The sequence below is a fragment of the Babylonia areolata genome, chromosome 7 (assembly GCF_041734735.1).
Source record: "Babylonia areolata isolate BAREFJ2019XMU chromosome 7, ASM4173473v1, whole genome shotgun sequence".
Taxonomy (NCBI): domain Eukaryota; kingdom Metazoa; phylum Mollusca; class Gastropoda; order Neogastropoda; family Buccinidae; genus Babylonia; species Babylonia areolata.
Window position 1 is genome coordinate 53250479 of NC_134882.1, and position 22054 is coordinate 53272532.

Genomic DNA, 22054 nt, shown 5'->3' on the forward strand with positions numbered 1-22054 from the left:
AAAGAACCATTTCTCACAGACTTCTCCACCACCAACACTGGCTCTTCACCCCCCCCTCCCCCCAACCCTCCACTCCCACGCCTCTAGTTCCTGCTGTCACTCACCTTGAACACGACAGCTACCGTCGCTAACACTCATCATGGCCATAGATAATGTACTTATTATGCAAGAAGATCAGAAAAAAAACAACAACACCCAATCATTTAGTATATACTAATGATTACGAAACTTTCGGCTAAATGAGATCTCGTGTTATGAAAGGCAATGTGTTTTGGTATGTACAGATGTATGAAATATAAACGTCACCTCCAAAGACATACAAAAAACAAACAAACCAACAACCGCGAAAGTATTTTTTTTTTTTTTTTAAAGGAATGATTTACCAGAAGATAAATCTTAAGACAACACATTACAAACATTTCAATAATGCTGTTTCTGCCAACTTTGCTTTCTGGCATTTTGTCGGGCAAAATGTGCATCAAAAGCATTTTTGTGGTGTGATACTATCTACTGGAGTGCCCGTAAGCTACAGTTGATCATTTTGTCACTCCAGTTCATCCTTGTTTTCGCTGAGAAGGGACATAATCGGCAGCGCCCCTCCAACCCACACATTCTCCCTCTAAATCCAACCTGATCTCTCAAAATATGACTGGAGTGATTCCCATATGACGCTACTGGTATCAAAGTGTCACAGGTCAAAGGTCAAAGTTCAAGGGGTACAACAAGCATGACATGACAATTAACGCCATTATCCACAGAGAATGACACCGTGTCAGGGCACAGGCCCACCCCACCAGCCGGACACCAAGCACCGGTCATCTGCACAGCCTGTGATGACAGTATGACGTGCCCCAATACCACTACACTACACAGCCTGTGATGACAGTATGACGTGCCCCAATACCACTACACTACACTGTCTGTGATGACAGTATGACGTGCCCCAATACCACTACACTACACTGCCTGTGATGACAGTATGACGTGCCCCAATACCACTACACTACACTGCCTGTGATGACAGTATGACGTGCCCCAATACCACTACACTGCCTGTGATGACAGTATGACGTGCCCCAATACCACTACACTGCCTGTGATACAGTATGACGTGCCCCAATACCACTACACAGCCTGTGATGACAGTATGACGTGCCCCAATACCACTACACTGCCTGTGATGACAGTATGACGTGCCCCAATACCACTACACTGCCTGTGATGACAGTATGACGTGCCCCAATACCACTACACTGCCTGTGATGACAGTATGACGTGCCCCAATACCACTACACTGCACTGCCTGTGATGACAGTATGACGTGCCCCAATACCACTACACTACACAGCCTGTGATGACAGTATGACGTGCCCCAATACCACTACACAGCCTGTGATGACAGTATGACGTGCCCCAATATCACTACACTACACAGCCTGTGATGACAGTATGACGTGCCCCAATATCAATACACTACACAGCCTGTGATGACAGTATGACGTGCCCCAATACCACTACACTGCCTGTGATGACAGTATGACGTGCCCCAATACCACTGCACTACACAGCCTGTGATGACAGTATGACGTGCCCCAATACCACTACACTACACTGCCTGTGATGACAGTATGACGTGCCCCAATACCACTACACTACACTGCCTGTGATGACAGTATGACGTGCCCCAATACCACTACACTACACTGCCTGTGATGACAGTATGACGTGCCCCAATACCACTACACTACACTGCCTGTGATGACAGTATGACGTGCCCCAATACCACTACACAGCCTTTGATGACAGTATGACGTGCCCCAATACCACTACACTACACTACACAGCCTGTGATGACAGTATGACGTGCCCCAATACCACTACACTGCCTGTGATGACAGTATGACGTGCCCCAATACCACTACACAGCCTGTGATGACAGTATGACGTGTCCCAATACCACTACACTACACAGCCTGTGATGACAGTATGACGTGCCCCAATACCACTACACTTCCTGTGATGACAGTATGACGTGTCCCAATACCACTACACTGCACTGCCTGTGATGACAGTATGACGTGCCCCAATACCACTACACAGCCTGTGATGACAGTATGACGTGCCCCAATACCACTACACTACACAGCCTGTGATGACAGTATGACGTGCCCCAATACCACTACACTTCCTGTGATGACAGTATGACGTGTCCCAATACCACTACACTACACAGCCTGTGATGACAGTATGACGTGCCCCAATACCACTGCACTACACAGCCTGTGATGACAGTATGATGTGCCCCAATACCACTACACTACACTGCCTGTGATGACAGTATGACGTGCCCCAATACCACTACACTGCACACACTGTGATGACAGTATGACGTGCCCCAATACCACTACACAGCCTGTGATAACAGTATGACGTGCCCCAATACCACTACACTGCACTGCCTGTGATGGTAGTATGACTTGCCCCAATATCACTACACAGCCTGTGATAACAGTATGACGTGCCCCAATACCACTACACTACACAGCCTGTGATGACAGTATGACGTGCCCCAATACCACTACACTACACTTCCTGTGATGACAGTATGACGTGCCCCAATACCACTACACTGCACAGTCTGTGATGGCAGTATCACGTGCCCCACTATACCACTACACGCACATGACACAAAAAAGGGGGAAAAACTGAAAGAAGAAAAGAAAGAAACTGAAGACACAGGCAGACAGGGACAGGGGGACGGGCGAGAGTGGTACACACCACAATGACGTACCCACGTGGTCAGTGACCTTGTAAACTTTCATTCCGTCACAGTCATGTTCAGGAGACAGTCCATGCTGTTCCACTGACAGGGGGGTGAGGGGGGTAGAGACACGGACTTGACGTGCGGTGGTTTGGCTTTGTTTCCAGGGGAAAATGCTTCATTCTCCAACAAAATAGTGTGTCATGAAAAAGGTTAACATCCCATTTCAACACCCAGGTAGTGAAAACCCAAACAATCAATCAATCAACACATATTCACGTCACTTCTGTGCTGGCGAACTTTCCACGTACAGAAATCGTCTGGCCTCCATCACCAGTACAAGGGTTAGTACAAGTATCAGCTTTGGACAGTACGTTTCTAGCCATGATACATACAGTAAAAATGGGTGGCCCACTGGTGAATCTTTCAATCCCCCTCTCAGTTCCAGCACTGATGATCAACACCAGCTTCGTGACTCCATGCACGGCATGCACGGCGCGTCCTGCAGACTGACAAAGGGAATCAATACACAGTGCAGTGAACAAAGACACGTGCAACACAGCTCTGTACGTGTGACCACGTCTCTGTCTGCCCCCTCCCCCCCAACAAAGGACCAACGTCAGGACGACAGGGTTGTTTCTTGTCAGACTGAAAACAAGCAAGCTGTTCAGTTGTGAGAAAGTCTCATGAACACGCTTTGAATCTAAGGATGTGTAGATACACAGTTTTGGAGTTGTTGTTTTAATTGGTGGTTTTTTTTTTTGTTTTTTTTTTTTTGTATCGCAAGTCTCCCTGCTAATGGGGATGCACGGAGGCCGTGACACGAAGAGATGCACCCAGCCTATACGCCCTGCCTGATGTTCTAACTCGGACAAAAACTGAAACACGGACCGGGCTTATATATAATCATAACATGCTTCCAGCACAGCCAACAGAGCAGTGAAACACCATTGGGAAAACAAAATTAATATTTGATGTCACACGGACTGAATGATCGCCAACGTTAAACACACGGCATTAGGAGGGGTGGGGCAAGGGGGTTGTGAAGACAGCAGACATGGGGGGGGGGGGGGGGGGTTGTGAAGGAGCAGACATGGGGGGGGGGGGGGGGTTGTGAAGACAGCAGACATGGGGGGTTGTGAAGACAGCAGACATGGGGGGGTTGTGAAGACAACAGACATGGGGGGGTTGTGAAGACAACAGACATGGGGGGGTTGTGAAGACAACAGACATGGGGGGGTTGTGAAGACAACAGACATGGGGGGGTTGTGAAGACAACAGACATGGGGGGGGGGGGGGGGTTGTGAAGACAACAGACATGGGGATGTTGTGAAGACAGCAGACATGGGGGGTTGTGAAGACAGCAGACACGGGGGATGTTGTGAAGATAACACAGGGTGACGGTGTCTTTCTGAGTCATATCAACAACACACGTGCCACCTGATGTAACAGCAGTGATGACATTTCACATGCTCAGTTCATATGTGTCAAGTTTTCTCAGGCTGATTTCTGATCTTGTCCCTTTATAGCTGTGACAGTGACAATTTTACTTCAGGGGGGGGGGGGGGGGGTCCATCTGGAAGCTCGGTGCCAGGACAAAGAGCGGTGTTTACCGCTTCAAACCGGACAGGAACACCACGCCAGGGTGCTTCAACAAATGTAGAAAGGGAATCCGAACCACAAACACCGTGTGTCGCTGGCTGACAGTGTAGAAAGGGAATCCGATACGGTGTCGCTGGCTGACAGTGTAGAAAGGGAATCCGATACGGTGTCGCTGGCTGACAGTGTAGAAAGGGAATCCGATACGGTGTCGCTGGCTGACAGTGCAGAAAGGGAATCCGATACGAACCACAAACACCGCGTGTCACTGGCTGACAGTGCAGAAAGGGAATCCGATACGAACCACAAACACCGCGTGTCACTGGCTGAAGACATGGTTCTGATAACAGGTACATGTAGTGGCGGTCAGTATGATGAGGGGACATATATACTGTCCCAGTGACACAACATCCATTTCACTCCAGTCCACACGGCATGAGGTTCCCTCTCATCACACCTGGAGTCCACGTATTGCACGTGCAGATAGGGCACAGCGGTAAATAGTATCAAAAGGCTATGTCCATATGACGTCATGTCCACTAAGGTCAGCGGGGACCCGAGGTTCGCTTCCGACGGTGTGACCTTGAGCTGAAGGTAACAGCGCAGTGACTTTCAGTTAGCTGAGGAAAGGGCAGGGGCAGGGAACTGCTGAAAGACAGGAACCGTCACTTCAGAGCAGGGTATGACGTCACTTCAGTACAGGCTATGACGTCACTTCAGTGCAGGATATGACCATCACTTCAGTGCAGGGTGTGACGTCACTTCTGTGCAGGATATGACCATCACTTCAGTGCAGGGTGTGACGTAACTTCAGTACAGGGTATGACGTCACTTCAGTAAGGCTATGACGTCACTTCTGTGCAGGATATGACCATCACTTCAGTGCAGGGTGTGACGTAACTTCAGTACAGGGTATGAAGTCATTCAGTGGCCAGGCTATGACGTCATTCAATGCAGGGTATGACGTCACTTCAGCAGCAGCAGCAGCAGCAGAGTGTCGTGACGTGGCGGGTGGTCAGAAGCGGGTGACCTCCACCTCAATGACGGCTGGCTCTCCGTCCTGTCGCCAGGAGAGGGAGCGGGGCAGGGTGCAGGCGGGGGTGGGGGGCGTGGTGGCCCTTCCGATCGGCTCCTGCACAACGACGGACAGTCCTTGAAGTGCAGTGTGCGTGCGTGCGTGTGTGTGTGTGTGTGTGTGTGTGTGTGTGTGTGTGTGTGTGTGTGTGCCTGTGTTTCACGGTCCTTTTTATTCTCAGTGGTGCTGTCTTCCTGTCTCTGTTGTCCATCTTCTCACAAAAAGGGGAAGTCTCAAGACCTTACTCTCTGACCTTTGGTTTGCTCTTTTCACTGTGGACTAAACACGCTCTCTGTCAGACACACACAACACATAATGTAGGCCTGTGTGTGTGTGTGTGTGTGTGTGTGTGTGTGTGTGTGTGTGTGTGTGTGTGTGTGTGTGAGGTCAGGAAACATGAAATGGGAACAAAGTAACAACACAAGAAGAGAACACACACACACACACACACACACACACACACACACACACAGATTTTTTTAAAAAGTGAGGTTAAAAATAACAACAACAGGACGCGTGATACAGAACAAGGACACAATGTGTCAAGAAGTGAAAACTATCAAATACATACGCCAATATACAAATAAATCAATAACCGGGCACACAACCAAGTATGACGAATAAACAGATAGATAAACAAAACAAAAAAACACAAAAAAACAAATTAAAAACATCCACTTTCAATCCAACAATCAAAACTATACACCCACCCAAACATGTTGAATAACTAATTCACAAACACTCTAAACCCAACAGACTATACACCCATCCAAACAACTCACAAACACTCTCAAGCCAACAACCAAGTCAGGTCCAGCCATCAGCACACCCTGTGCAGTCAGTGAGGATGACAGACATTGGGTGGGAGAGAGGGGGTGGGGAGGGGGGTCCGGGGGGGGGAGGGAGGGTGTTGTCAAGACAACCAAGTCAGGTCCAGCCATCAGCACACCCTGCGAAGTCAGTGAGGATGACAGATATTGGGTGGGAGAGGGTGGGAGAGGGGGGGAGAGGTGTCGGGGGGAGAGGGGTCGGGGGTGGTGGTGGTGGTGGAGAGGGGTCGGGGGGCGTGGGGTGGAGGGGGGGGGGGCGGGGGGTGTTGTCAAGACAACCAAGTCAGGTCCAGCCATCGGCACACCCTGTGCTGTCAGTGCCGGCACTGATCGAGCTGCAGCAGCCTACGTACCGAGGTCTGTCTCTTCATCTTCTCAAAGCAGCTGACCACCGTCTGGGTGGAGGCGTCCTTCATCACCGGCCTCATCCTGCCCCGGGGAGACAGCACCACCTCGTTCAGGGCGCCGTCACTGGCCCAGTTCTGCCGTGTGCCCTGAGTCAGCTTCTCTATGGACCCTGGGGACAGATGCTAGTGTACAATGTCTCTCTCTCTCTCTCTCCATGGACCTTAGGGACACAGACACTAGCTGTACGGTATCTTCCCGTCTTAGTTTTGAAAGGCCTGTAACTTTCATATCTGTCTCTGTCACTGATTGTACCAGATCATTCTTGAATAAAGAAATCTACCAATCTCTGTTTGAATAAACCCAAAAAGCTTTTACATCTCCAACACCCCGATGAAGCCACACAATACCAAATCTTGTCTTACATAACATAATATTTCTCTGATCTTTGACACCCAGTATTTCTTCCCATTATTATCCATATCAAGCAACATTTGATAGGCATTGAAAGGCAACCTGTCTGAATCCATCTGTAGCAATTTAAACCAGCACCTGAGTGTGCTAGTATATGAATTAATATAAAGAGGGTATCTTCCCAAATCTTTAAACACCATCTTATTTGGAGCCCGCAACGGAACTCCCAATAATCATTTTGCAGGCCATCACGTGAACCTTCTCCATGTGCTCCAGTGTGGAGAGAGAGAGAGAGAGAGAGAGAGAGAGAGAGAGAGAGAGAGAGAGAGAGAGAGAGAGAGAGAGAGAGAGAGAGAGAGAGAGAGAGAGAGAGAAACAAACTATTTAATGTCATTAGCACACATGCCATAATAACATGGGGTTCACAATTTCATGGGTATTGTCCAAGAAAAACAAACGTTAAACATAAACAAAGAGAGAGAGAGAGAGAGAGAGAGAGAGAGAGGAAAAGCCAAACCGACTGACCGTTGGACAGGTGACACTGGGGGTTGCTGTAGGCGTGGTTGAGGATGGCCTTCTGGCGCATGTCCAGGGGCTTGCTGACCTTGACCCTGGCCCCGGTGGGCAGCTGCTGGGACAGGTGGGACACGGGTAGCAGGCTCGTCTGTGATTGGCTGGGCACGCGCACACCCACCGTGGTGAACTCCACGCGCTCTGTGAGGGGAGGAAACACACGGACAGGGAGGGGGGAGGGGACGGGTGGAGGGGTGGTGGTCAGAGCACGTGGTTGTGGTGACACACATCAGTGTAGCTGATATATATATATATATATATATATATATATATATAGAGAGAGAGAGAGAGAGAGAGTCTTTTTTCCAGCATAATGTATCCATTGTTTGTCTTAAAACCCGTTGTTTCCATGTATGATGCACACAACTGATAAACATAAATGAAATGCACGTTACGTGTTCTGATCAATATCGTGTAACCATTCTACATCTACACATCACTTCTGCAGACATTAACAAACAATTTGTTAAAGTTTCTTTTCACAGTTACGCAGCCTTTGAGTGTCAATAAAACCACATAAAATTTATTATTTTCGTAGACATTTGGCACAGATGGAGAATAATGTAACCATTGTATGTCTACAAAGTCACGAGTGTATGCACTGCAGAGACATGGAATGGATAGATACTCCCTCGTTCTCATCATCTTCATTTTCCTTTTCAACAATACAGTGTTACATGAATCCACGATTCCATGTTTGTTGGCACTGGGCACACACACACACACACACACACACACACACACACATACACACACGAACGTAACCAACAGCGCTGGACTCAAACAATACTGCTGCAAAATTTCCCTTTCAATGCTGAGACACGGATTCTGTGTTCATAATGCTTATATAGAAGACACCATACAGGTCAAGTTCATGAACTCTTGATCTACACACACACTGTCACATGAAGAGGGAGAGGACGGGAGGAGAGACAGACACAGACACATAAACAGAGACAGAGGGACAGACACAGAGACAGACACAGATTCAGAGACAGACACAGAGACAGGCACAGAGACAGATACAGACATTGGGGCCGATACAGACGCAGAGACAGACACAGAGACAGATACAGACATAGGGACAGACACAGAGACAGACACAAAGAGAAAACAGGCAGCAGCCTGGCCATCTTGACTACGGGCTTCACAGCTTCGCTGGGATCAGTGTAGAGTCAGGTGTGTGCTAACTACAGGATGGGGGTGCAGTGAACATCAAGGCGCACACCAGGCACGCAAGCTGCACAGCTATGTCAGTGCAATGCCACCCAGACAGCTGTGAGGGCACTGCCCGTTCCACCCAGACAGCTGTGAGGGCACTGCCCGTTCCACCCAGACAGCTGTGAGGGCACTGCCCGTTCCACCCAGACAGCTGTGAGGGCACTGCCCGTTCCACCCAGACAGCTGTGAGGGCACTGCCCGTTCCACCCAGACAGCTGTGAGGGCACTGCCCGTACCACCCAGACAGCTGTGAAGGCACTGCCCGTTCCACACAGACAGCTGTGAGGGCACTGCCCGTTCCACCCAGACAGCTGTGAGGGCACTGCCCGTTCCACCCAGACAGCTGTGAGGGCACTGCCCGTTCCACCCAGACAGCTGTGAGGGCACTGCCCGTTCCACCCACACAGCTGTGAGGGCACTGCCCGTACCACCCAGACAGCTGTGAGGCGACTGCCCGTCCCACCCCATTTCGTTCCGGACGATGACAATAAAGATGAATTCAGTTACATTACAACACAGAGCACAGCCAGAAACGCGTTAACCCCCTCCCTACACATTGCCACAGACCACCAGCAATTCATATCCACTAGGAGCAAAATGGTGAATGAATAAAATCATACCACAATCATTATTTAAAACTGTTCAACTAGTGAGGCGGAAGACAAAAACAAACAAAAAAACAACAACAAAAAACAAAAAGTATTCTAGAACACACACCTTAAGAAAAAAATGGAAAACACACACGCACACTATTTCCAGAAGGCGTGGACAGTGTTTACCGCGTACCGAACGGACCCCCCTGTGTCCTCAAAGGAAGGAGCTGGGAAGGCGCCCGTCAGTTAGAAGACATCGTTGAACAATAATGTACGTTGCTACATCCACGGTACACTATGCATGCTGCTTCCTTGTCAGTATATCACGTGAGATACTGCTGCCTCTATGGATTATGGGATGCTGCTGTCTCTACGGATTATGGGATACTGCTGTCTCTATGGATTATGGGATGCTGCTGCCTCTATGGATTATGGGATGCTGCTGTCTGTATGGATTATGAGATACTGCTGTCTCTATGGGATACTGCTGTCTCTATGGATTATGGGATGCTGCTGCCTCTATGGATTATGGGATGCTGCTGTCTGTATGGATTATGAGATACTGCTGTCTCTATGGGATATTGTTGTCTCTATGGATTATGGGATACTGCTGTCTCTATGGATTATGGGATGCTGCTGTCTCTGTGGGATACTGCTGTCTCTATGGATACTGCTGTCTCTATGGGATACTGCTGTCTCTATGGATACTGCTGTCTCTATGGATACTGCTGTCTCTATGGATGACAAGATACTGCTTTCTCTATGGATTATGGGATACTGCTGTCTCTATGGATTATAGGATACTGCTGTCTCCACGGATTATGAATAATGTGATATTGCTGTCTCCATTGATTATGGGATACTGCTGTCTCCACGGATTACAGGATATTGCTTTCTCTATGGATCATGGGATATTGTTGTCTTTATGGATCATGGGATACTGCTGTCTCTATAGATCATGGGATACTGCTGTCTTTATGGAGCATGGGATACTGCTGTCTCCATTGATTATGGGAATATTGCTGTCTCCACGGATGACAAAATACTGCTTTCTCTATGGATCACAGGATACTGCTGTCTCTATGGATTATGAGATACTGCTGTCTCCGCTGATTACGGGATATTTTTATATGGTTCACTGGATACTGCTGCCTCCCTGGTTCATGGGATACTGGTGTATCCATGGTTCATGAGATGCTGCTGCCTCCCTGTTTCACGGGATACTGGTGTCTCCATTGTTCACAGGATACTGGTGTCTCCATGGTTCATGGGATGCTTCAGTTTCAGTTTCATGGGATGCGCTGTTTCCATGGTTCACGGAATCCGGGATACTGCTGTCTCCCTGCTTCAGGAGATACTTCCCTGTTCAGGATACTCGTCTCCATGGTTCACCGGGTACTGTGTCTCCCTGGTTCAAGATACTGTCTCCCTGGTTCACGGGATACTTCCCTGTTTACTCCACGGGTACTGTCCCTTCACAGGGATACTGCTGTCTCCAAGGATGACGGGATACTGTTGTCTCCCATGGTTCACGGGATACTGCTGTCTCCAAGGATGACGGGATACTGTTGTCCCACTGGGTCACGGGATACTGCTGTCTCCAAGGATGACGGGATACTGTTGTCCCAATGGGTCACGGGATACTGCTGTCTCCATGGCTGACGTGGTGCGGCTGTTCAGTGCTGATTTCAGTACATTCACGCTCAGATACAGTACAGGTCTCCACACCAACATGGCCGCAAACGCGCAAGAGACTACGCAGTCTAATGACAGAAACCTACAAAAAGATACACTCGCAAAGACATATAATTATCTGAACAGCTCCCTCTCTGCCCCCCGCACCTCCACATATGTTTGCTGAGCCTGTCCCAAGGGAAGGGGCGTCCCGTGCGCTGCGGTGAACCTCAGGGACAGTATTTGTATTTGTATTTCTTTTTATCACAACAGATTTCTCTGTGTTAAATTCGGGCTGCTCTCCCCAGGGAGAGCGCGTCGCTACACTACAGCGCCACCCATTTTTTTTTTTGTGTGTGTGTGTGTGTGTGTGTGTGTGTGTGTGTATTTTTTCCTGCATGCAGTTTTATTTGTTTTTCCTAACGATGTGGACTTTTCAATAGAATTTTGCCAGGAACAAGCCTTTTGTTGCCGTGGGTTCTTTTACGTGCCCTAAGTGCATGCTGCACACGGGACCTCGGATTATCGTCTCATCCAAATGACTAGCGTCCAGACCACCACTCAAGGTCTAGTGGAGGGGGAGAAAATATCGGCGGCTGAACCGTGATTCGAACCAGCGCGCTCAGATTCTCTCGCTTCCTAGGCGGACGCGTTACCTCTAGGCCATCACTCCACATGTTTGGTACCAAGGCTCTAGTGTAGCGCACACAGCTGGCAGAAATAATCAGCGTGATGAACACCACGAACACACGCCATCCACAGTGCAGCGAACACATCTTCAATGACAGAAAGTGACACCCACCCACTGCCCTTATCAGCAACACGAAACTGGGAACGAAATAAACAAACATACAAACTTCTTCTGCGTTCGTGGGCTGTAACTCCCACGTTGACTCGTATGTCCACGAGTGGGCTTTTTCGTGTATGACCGTTTTTACCCCGCCATGTAGGCAACCATACTCCGCTTTCGGGGGTGTACATGCTGGCTATGTTCTTGTTTCCATAACCCACCGAACGCTGACATGGATTACAGGATCTTTAACGTGCGTATTTGATCTTCTGCTTACGTATACACACGAAGGGGATTCAGGCACTAGCAGGTCTGGGTTTAACATGGGAAACCGTAAAAATCTCCACCCTCTACCCACCAGGCAGCGTCACCGTGATTCGAACCCTCATACTGAAAGTCCAACGCCTTAACCACTCGGCTATTGCGCCCGTCAAACATACAAGCAAATAACCAGTTAAAACAAACACATCTAAAACTAAAATATTATGGAATAAAAATACGATAGTTAAAAAAAAAAAATCGTTTTAAAAATGTGAACGAGGTAGCAAGCTAGCATTAATCAGTGCGAACTGTGTGGGGACACTGTCATTGTGTGGAGACACTGATGCTGACACTGTGTGTGGGGACACTGTCATTGTGTGGGGGGACACTGACACTGTGTGTGGGGACACTGTCATTGTGTGGGGGGACACTGACACTGTGTGTGGGGACACTGTCATTGTGTGGAGACACTGATACTGACACTGTGTGTGGGGACACTGACACTGTGTGGGGACACTGACACTGTGTGGGGGGACACTGACACTGTGTGGGGACACTGACACTGAGTGGGGGGACACTGACACTGTGTGGGGGGACACTGACACTGTGTGGGGACACTGACACTGTGTGGGGACACTGACACTGAGTGGGGGCACTGACACTGTGTGGGGACACTGACACTGTGTGGGGGCACTGACACTGTGTGGGGGGACACTGACACTGTGTGGGGACACTGACACTGTGTGGGGGGACACTGACACTGTGTGGGGACACTGACACTGTGTGGGGACACTGACACTGTGTGGGGACACTGACACTGAGTGGGGACACTGACACTGTGTGGGGGGACACTGACACTGTGTGGGGACACTGACACTGTGTGGGGACACTGACAACGTGTGAACTGTGTGGGGACATTGAGAAATATCATCAGTGACGTGGAAACACTGTGAAGACATTGACAAACATTACCAGTGATGTGGAAACACTATGTGGACATTGACAAATATCATCAGTGACGTGGAAGCATAAACACACTCACATTTACCCTACTGCACTGTGCGAGAACGACAAGCCACAGACATCAGTGATGCACACTACACCTATCATGATACCTGAATGCTCTGGACTGATGAAACGAGACGGCCATACCGATGGGGACAAACTGTGCACGAACCATTCATCAACCTTACTGCAGTCGGGTGGGTGGGGGCGGGGGGTGGGGTGGGGATATGTGCACGAACCATTCATCAACCTTACTGCAGTCGGGTGGGTGGGGGCGGGGGGTGGGCTGGGGATATGTGCACGAACCATTCATCAACCTTACTGCAGTCGGTTGGGTGGGGGCGGGGGGTGGGCTGGGGATATGTGCACGAACCATTCATCAACCTTACTGCAGTCGGGTGGGGGGTAGGTGGGAGGCACACATGTGTACGAACCATTCATCGACCTTACTGCAGTCGGGTGGGGGGTAGGTGGGAGACAAAAATTTGCACGAACCTTTCATCAACCTTACTGCAGTCGGGTGGGTGGGGGCGGGGGGCGGGGGGTGGGCAAACATGTGCACGAACCATTCATTGACCTTACTGCAGTCGGGTGGGTGGGGGCGGGGGGGGGGAAACATGTGCACGAACCTTTCATCAACCTTACTGCATCGGGGGGATGGGGGCGGGGGGGGGGGCAAACATGTGCACGACCCATTCATTGACCTTACTGCAGTCGGGTGGGTGGGGGCAGGGGGGGGATATGTGCACGAACCATTCATCAACCCTACTGCAGTCGGGTGGGTGGGGGCGGGGGGGGGGGGGGCAAACATGTGCACGAACCTTTCATCAATCTTTCTGCAGTCGGGTGGGTGGGCAAACATGTGCACGAACCTTTCATCAACCTTACTGCAGTTGGGTGGGTGGGGGCGGGGGGCGGGGGGGCAAACATGTGCACGAACCTTTCATCAACCTTACTTCAGTCGGGTGGGGTGGAGGCACGGATGTTCGAAATAACTGTCGACCTTGTGATACTGTGTGGGGTGAGTGTGAACGGGCAGTACTACCAGTCACGCACAAACATTCGCTCAATCAATGAACATCACGTATGGCGAGTAAACATGCCAAAACCCTCCCTCAGGTTAGTCTTGTGGGTGAAATGGGTCAGTAAATCAAATGAAGAAATAACACAAGTGACGTGCAAACATCGTTCGGAACCCCTGTCAGACTGATGTCCCGCGAGGTGGATGAGTGGACACCACTCCAGTGACGTGCAGACAGACACTGTGCTGTCAGCCTGTGTACTGTGGAATCACCTGTCCACGTCAGTCCCCACTTCACAAAGTCAGTGTCCACTTTACAAAGTCAGTGTCCTGTTCACAAGGTCAGTGTCCACTTTACAAAGTCACTGTGTCCTGTTCACAAGGTCAGTGTCCACTTTACAAAGTCAGTGTCCTGTTCACAAGGTCAGTGTCCGCTTTCCAATGTCAGTGACCTTCTGAACCTGACTGTAGACCTTGATCCAGTGCTAATGTCATTTTGACTTTCAATACAACATAGTTTACCTAAACTAAACTCACACATACACGTATCACTGACGTAAATTGCCGAGACACTAACACGTGTGATACGACAAAATTCAACATGAGAGAAAATCCAAAAATACACGTCCCACAACAACATCCAATTATAAAAATAGGGAGGCGGGAGAAATCGGGTTTCTACCTCCATTCCATTCATCAGTGATACACTTGAGTATGACGTTAGTCTTGTCTGACTCAAGAAGTAAAAAAATCCAACTAAGAAGCAAAGTGCTGACGGCGACGACAAAGACACACACAGGCAGCAGTGAGTTGTGCAGCATCCAAAACCAACACAGGCCTCTGGCACAAGGCTGTGTCAGGCAGCGTGCACACACACGTGCAGCGTGTACACACACACACGTGCAACACGTCCACGGGGACAGACTGCAGCCCATGCAACAGCAGCAAGCGGCAGGCAGGCAGGCAGGGTGTGAGGGAGACACAGACGAGCCAGGTCCCCAGAGTTTACCGTGTTCCGAGGAGCTTTTCCAGGTCGAGTCTAAGCGAGGTAACAGAACGTTAACAGCGTCCGGTGGACCTTTCCTAGGGGTCCAGACTGCCCACAGTGCACACACACACACACACGTCAGTACTACCTGCCCTGCTGCCTCTACCCGCCTTCTTCTTCACCAACACTACCTAGGTCATCATGCAATGAGACATATCTTTATGTATACATTGCACGAGTCAAAGAAATCAGGCACCTCAATAAACAGAAAAAAAAACCTCCACAAAAGTGTCCTAAACATATACAGAAAACAACCTGCCAATTCTAAACCGACATGTACAAAGAACCACATCAAAGCACCGTGCTGTGGAAAAAAAACAATTTACAAAAAAAAAACAAAAAAAAATGTAATGGTGATCCATCAATTTTGTCTCTCTCCCCACCCCCCTTTCTTTTTGTTCTGATGATGTTGAGCATGATGATAGAAGCATGAGAGGCAGTTGTGGTTGACACATGTAAGGCCACGCAACTCTTCCATAACTTATATACATACAAAAAAGTTTTGGTTTTTTTTTTTGTAAAAAGCGATATTAGAACAAATCTAATGTATTGTGTAAGAAGAAAATACATCGTTTTGTATGTGGAAATCGGTATAGTATATACCCAGAAAAGCAAGAAATTAACAAGATCAATAACCAACTTCAAATCCTTGTTGATTTTAGCAAGGTCACACATACACACCTTCCGCTCTTCAGCAAGCTTGACGTGCGGTAAAAACCATTTCTCTGGAAATACACACGCGTTACATACAACGAACGGAAAGAACTATTCCTGTTAATACAAACACGTTACATAAGCTAACAAGGAACCTGATACATGCTACATGTATAATTCTACGCTGCACGTTCCAGTCTGTCTCTGTGGTGCATTTCAAGCACATTCCTTCTGTATTACAATGGAAAAAAAACAACCCCCCCCAAAAAAAACAAAAAAAACCAAACCCAAACACACACACACACACAAAACTCACAAAAAATAACAACCACCAAAAAGCAGAATGTATTCACATCCAGATACATTTATGGAGTGAAATTAACTGACAATCGTGGTCAAGTTGACAACAAACTGAACTGTAAGGGGGAAAAAAAGCAACAACAAAAAGCGCAAATCACGAACAAGAGGAATTCAACAAAGTGAACACTGCATTTGGCTAACAAAGCACGTGCAACCACACAGTCTACGGTGGATTAAAACAACAACAAAAAACAAAACAAAAACAACCCCCCCCCAAAAAACCCTCACAAACACACACAACACCCACAGGTGATGGCACCTGTCTAACCAAATCAGATTTTAAAAAAATCTACGTAACAGATGAACAAAGAATGTAATCGGTGCATAAACTCAGTTTGATACATTCATTTTAACACAATGAACGCGAAAGCATTTCAACAGAGTGGCAAGAAAAACTGATACCTTTTTAATCCAAACCGAACGAAATCAATCCCGAGACACGATTTCAAAATACTATTCTAACATAAATGCTTTAATAACACAGAGAAATGCAAAAATAAAACAATGTCGTGGCAGAGGAAAAATAAAACAATGTCGTGGCAGATAAAAAGCAGCTTTCCAAAACCGTAAGTCATCAATTTAGAACTGAATACATATATATATTACCATAAAAAATGTATTAGACAATATAAAAGAAAAAAAATGATGACAATTTATGACAAAAATTTGTTACAAAGAAAGAAAAAAAAATGCTGGAAAATGTAGCAGGCTGATATTCAGTCACCCCAACCTCATCCCCAAAAACATATATTCAATATTTTTCAATATCTTCCCGTCAGCCAAACACGAAATACGCCGAGTAACTTAAAACTGGAATAAAAAAAAAGTCTGCCAAATGTGGTAAAAAGACAGCATTTATATCTGAAAACTGAAATTCAACCAAACCAAAACCCAAACAAGCCGTGCAGGCAAGGACAATAAGAGGAAAATTGTGCGGGCAAAACATCCATGTTACCTGCCCCTTCTTTCTCAGACCAGGCGGCGCCACTGTCCGTCTGATCCCAGAGGTCATAGTTCACAGCGCTTTTATCACCTTCATGGACACAGGGCAGCAAGGGGTTACCACTGAGGCTTTGAGGTTCACCTACACGGTCAGTCGGGGTTACCGTTGAGGTTTTGAGGTTCATTCTGTCTGGGTTACCAATGAGGCTTTGAGGTTCACTGTCAGTCTGGGTTACCACTGAGGCTTTGAGGTTCACTGTCAGTCTGGGTTACCATTGAGGCTTTGAGGTTCACTGTCAGTCTGGGTTACCATTGAGGCTTTGAGGTTCACCTACACTGTTAGTCGGGGTTACCGTTGAGGCTTTGAGGTTCATTCTCAGTCTGGATTACCACTGAGGCTTTGAGGTTCACTGTCAGTCTGGGTTACCACTGAGGCTTTGAGGTTCACTGTCAGTCTGGGTTACCACTGAGGCTTTGAGGTTCACTGTCAGTCTGGGTTACCACTGAGGCTTTGAGGTTCATTCTCAGTCTGGGTTACCACTGAGGCTTTGAGGTTCACTGTCAGTCTGGGTTACCACTCAGGCTTTGAGGTTACCACTCAGGCTTTGAGGTTCACATACACTGTCAGTTGGGGTTACCACTGTGGCTTTGAGGTTCACTGTCAGTCTGGGTTACCACTGAGGCTTTGAGGTTCACTGTCAGTCTGGGTTACCACTGAGGCTTTGAGGTTCACTGTCAGTCTGGGTTACCACTGAGGCTTTGAGGTTCACTGTCAGTCTGGGTTACCACTGAGGCTTTGAGGTTCACCAACACTGTCAGTCTGGGTTACCACTGAGGCTTTGAGGTTCACTGTCAGTCGGGGTTACCATTGAGGCCTTGAGGTTCACCTACACTGTCAGTCTGTGCTGGAGCTGAGAGAAGAGGGATACAATCGGTAGTGTCTTTTTCAAGCGAGAAAAAAAAAAAAAAAAAAAGGAATGAAAAAATTAAAAAATGGAACATCGTGCAATTTCCCCTTACCTCACCTATTCTTGGGAAGCATTGCGCTTTTATCTGTGTGCATTTAATTGGGAACTGTTGCGCTTTTATCTGTGTGCATTTGGTTGGGAACTGTTGTGCTTTTAACCGTGTGCATTTAGTTGGGAATTGTTGCGCTTTTATCTGTGTGCTGTTGCGCTTTTATCTGTGTGCATTTGGTTGGGAACTGTTGCGCTTTTATCTGTGTGCATTTAATTGGGAACTGTTGCGCTTTTATCTGTGTGCATTTAGTTGGGAACTGTTGCGCTTTTATCTGTGTGCATTTAGTTGGGAACTGTTGTGCTTTTATCTGTGTGCATTTAGTTGGGAACTGTTGCGCTTTTAACTGTGTGCATTTAGCTGGGAACTGTTGTGCCTTTAACTGTATTTAGTTGGGAACTGTTGTGCTTTTAACTGTGTGTATTTAGTTGGGAGCTGTTGTGCTTTTAACTGTGTGCATTTAGTTGGGAACTGTTGTGCTTTTAACTGTGTGCATTTAGTTGGGAACTGTTGTGCTTTTAACTGTGTGCATTTAGTTGGGAACTGTTGTGCTTTTAACTGTGTGCATTTAGCTGGGAACTGTTGTGCTTTTATCTGTGTGCATTTGGTTGGGAACTGTTGTGCTTTTAACTGTGTGCATTTAGTTGGGAACTGTTGTGCTTTTAACTGTGTGCATTTAGTTGGGAACTGTTGTGCTTTTAACTGTGTGCATTTAGTTGGGAACTGTTGTGCTTTTAACTGTGTGCCAACTGATTTGGAACTGTTGTGCTGATATCTTTCCTATCTGCAGGGCACGAGTTTCGGTTCTTATCCCAAGGGGAGACTCCCCTCGAAACTCCTCAAGTGACGTGCAAAAGTTACCTCCCGTTTGTTCTCACATGACATAGCCCGCAACCCTCTTCTCAACTTGTATCCCACACCTCTGATGCATAAGCAATTAGCATTGCGGATTTCAAACCATGCCTGATGAAAGTTTTCGTGAACTCGGGTGTTGTAATCACAACCTTCCATCAATTTGTCTTTCCATCACTTCAGCCACTAAACATGCAACTCCTGGATGTGTCCTTTGGTGGTGTGACCCAGCTCCTACCCATTCTTCAGTGCGGTCAGTGGTCTCCGAAATCACGTGCATTGAAAGGTATGTTCTACTTTCAAATGTGCGTGTCTTCCTTCCTACGCAATTTCCACCATCACCATTTTACTGTCAATTTTGCTCAAAAAAAGGAAAGAAAGAAAGAAAGAAAGAAAGTAAGAAAATTAAATAATAAACAAAGAGGAAGTGTTTAGTAGCAGATGGTTGAGGATTGTTATTAGAAGGCAACTTCGTTTTGTTTGTGTTATACCTGGCGGCAGCTGAAACACAACACCACATTCCAACAAGACATGTTAATCAGTCAGCAGGAGCACATGACTGTCCATAGAAAAATAAAGAAATATAACTAATACAAACATCGGATATATATATATATATATATATATATATATATATATATATATATATATATATATATATATATATGAGAGGGAATATTAAATCCAGGCCCAGATGTCTTTGTATTTACATGACGGAATGGGGAACACACCAAAAAACAGTCTTGGTTAATTCTTTTACCTTTAAAACTGTATTTGTGTTTGGGGTGGGTGGTGCTTTAAAAAAGCTCTCATTTGCCCATGTTGGTCCCAAGTACCTTCAAAAGGAAGGTTGATTTGCACAGCAAGCGACAGCTGTTCTGCAATTGGGAGTGCTCATCGGGCTACCCGCTCTTGACTGCGAATCAGAGAGAAACCACTACTCCAGCAAGGAGAAAATACCAACTGCTCGGCAGTGACGTTTTTACAAGGAAAAGAAATGTCTCTCAATAACCAACATGAGCAGAACAAGGGAAGAAAAACCAGGCAAATGGATAAAACAAAAGTTGTAAAATTGTTTTAAAATCTGCACTTTAAAAAACGATAAGTCATATATACAGAGAGAGAGAGAGAGAGAGAGAGAGAGAGAGAGAGAGAGAGAGAGTCCTGTACCATGAAGCAATGTGCATCTGCCGCAGGCTACAGTATTTCAAACTGTACCATGAAGCAATGTGGATCTACAGTATTTCAAACTGTACCATGAAGCAATGTGGATCTACAGTATTTCAAACTGTACCATGAAGTAATGTGGATCTACAGTATTTCAAACTGTACCATGAAGCAATGTGGATCTACAGTATTTCAAACTGTACCATGAAGCAATGTGGATCTGCCGCAGTCGAGAGTATTTCAAACTGTACCATGAAGTAATGCGGATCTGCCGCAGTCTACAGTATTTCAAACTGTACCATGAAGTAATGTGGATCTGCCGCAGGCTACAGTATTTCAAACTGTACCATGAAGTAATGTGGATCTGCCGCAGGCTACAGTATTTCAAACTGTACCATGAAACAATGTGGATCTTCTGCAGTCTACAGTATTTCAAACTGTACCATGAAACAATGTGGATCTTCTGCAGTCTACAGTATTTCAAACTGTACCATGAAACAATGTGGATCTTCTGCAGTCTACAGTATTTCAAACTGTACCATGAAACAATGTGGATCTGCCGCAGTTGACAGTATTTCAAACTGTACCATGAAACAATGTGGATCTGCCGCAGTTGACAGTATTTCAAACTGTACCATGAAGTAATGTGGATCTGCCGCAGTCTACAGTATTTCAAACTGTACCATGAAGTAATGTGGATCTGCCGCAGGCTACAGTATTTCAAACTGTACCATGAAGTAATGTGGATCTGCCGCAGTCTACAGTATTTCAAACTGTACCATGAAGTAATGTGGATCTGCCGCAGCTGACAGTATTTCAAACTGTACCATGAAGCAATGTGGATCTGCCGAAGCTGACAGTATTTCAAACTGTACCATGAAGTAATGTGGATCTGCCGCAGTCTACAGTATTTCAAACTGTACCATGAAGTAATGTGGATCTGCCGCAGGCTACAGTATTTCAAACTGTACCATGAAGTAATGTGGATCTGCCGCAGTCTACAGTATTTCAAACTGTACCATGAAGTAATGTGGATCTGCCGCAGCTGACAGTATTTCAAACTGTACCATGAAGCAATGTGGATCTGCCGAAGCTGACAGTATTTCAAACTGTACCATGAAGTAATGTGGATCTGCCGCAGTCTACAGTATTTCAAACTGTACCATGAAGCAATGTGGATCTGCCGCAGGCTACAGTATTTCAAACTGTACCATGAAGTAATGTGGATCTGCCGCAGTCTACAGTATTTCAAACTGTACCATGAAGTAATGTGGATCTGCCGCAGGCTACAGTATTTCAAACTGTACCATGAAGCAATGTGCACCTGCCGCAGGCTACAGTATTTCAAACTGTACCATGAAGCAATGTGCACCTGCCACAGGCTACAGTATTTCAAACTGTAACATGAAGTAATGTGGATCTGCCGCAGTCGACAGTATTTCAAACTGTACCATGTGGATCTACTGGACGCAGTCTGACTTCACTGTGGACTGTCACTTGTCTGGTGAGTTACTCTCAACGTGGAAACTGGATTTCTACAATGAACATTTCCAGACACATCTGCACACTGGTATTTCAGCACGCAGCGTGAGTCATGCTAAGGTCAAGGTCTGCACACTGGTATTTCAGCAAGCAGCGTGAGTCACGCTAAGGTCAAGGTCTGCACACTGGTATTTCAGCAAGCAGCGTGGGTCACGCTAAGGTCAAGGTCTGCACACTGGTATTTCAGCACGCAGTGTGAGTCAAGCTAAGGTCAAGGTCTGCACACTGGTATTTCAGCACGCAGTGTGAGTCAAGCTAAGGTCAAGGTCTGCACATTGGTATTTCAGCAAGCAGTGTGAGTCACGCTAAG

At 47.0% G+C, this 22054-nt stretch overlaps 1 protein-coding gene across 1 annotated transcript in view; it reads right to left on the reverse strand.

Annotated features, from left to right (window-relative positions):
* Positions 1-5166: 5166 nt before the first annotated feature.
* The window catches only part of LOC143284311 (uncharacterized), a 191126-nt gene continuing 174238 nt past the window's right edge, over positions 5167-22054 (reverse strand). The window contains exons 24-27 of the mRNA XM_076591017.1: positions 15172-15258; positions 7550-7738; positions 6619-6782; positions 5167-5492 (exon numbers count right to left, since the gene is read on the reverse strand). Of these exons, the coding sequence (XP_076447132.1) occupies positions 5376-5492; positions 6619-6782; positions 7550-7738; positions 15172-15258 (557 nt within the window). The 3' untranslated portion in view covers positions 5167-5375. The remainder of the gene's footprint in view (positions 5493-6618; positions 6783-7549; positions 7739-15171; positions 15259-22054) is intronic.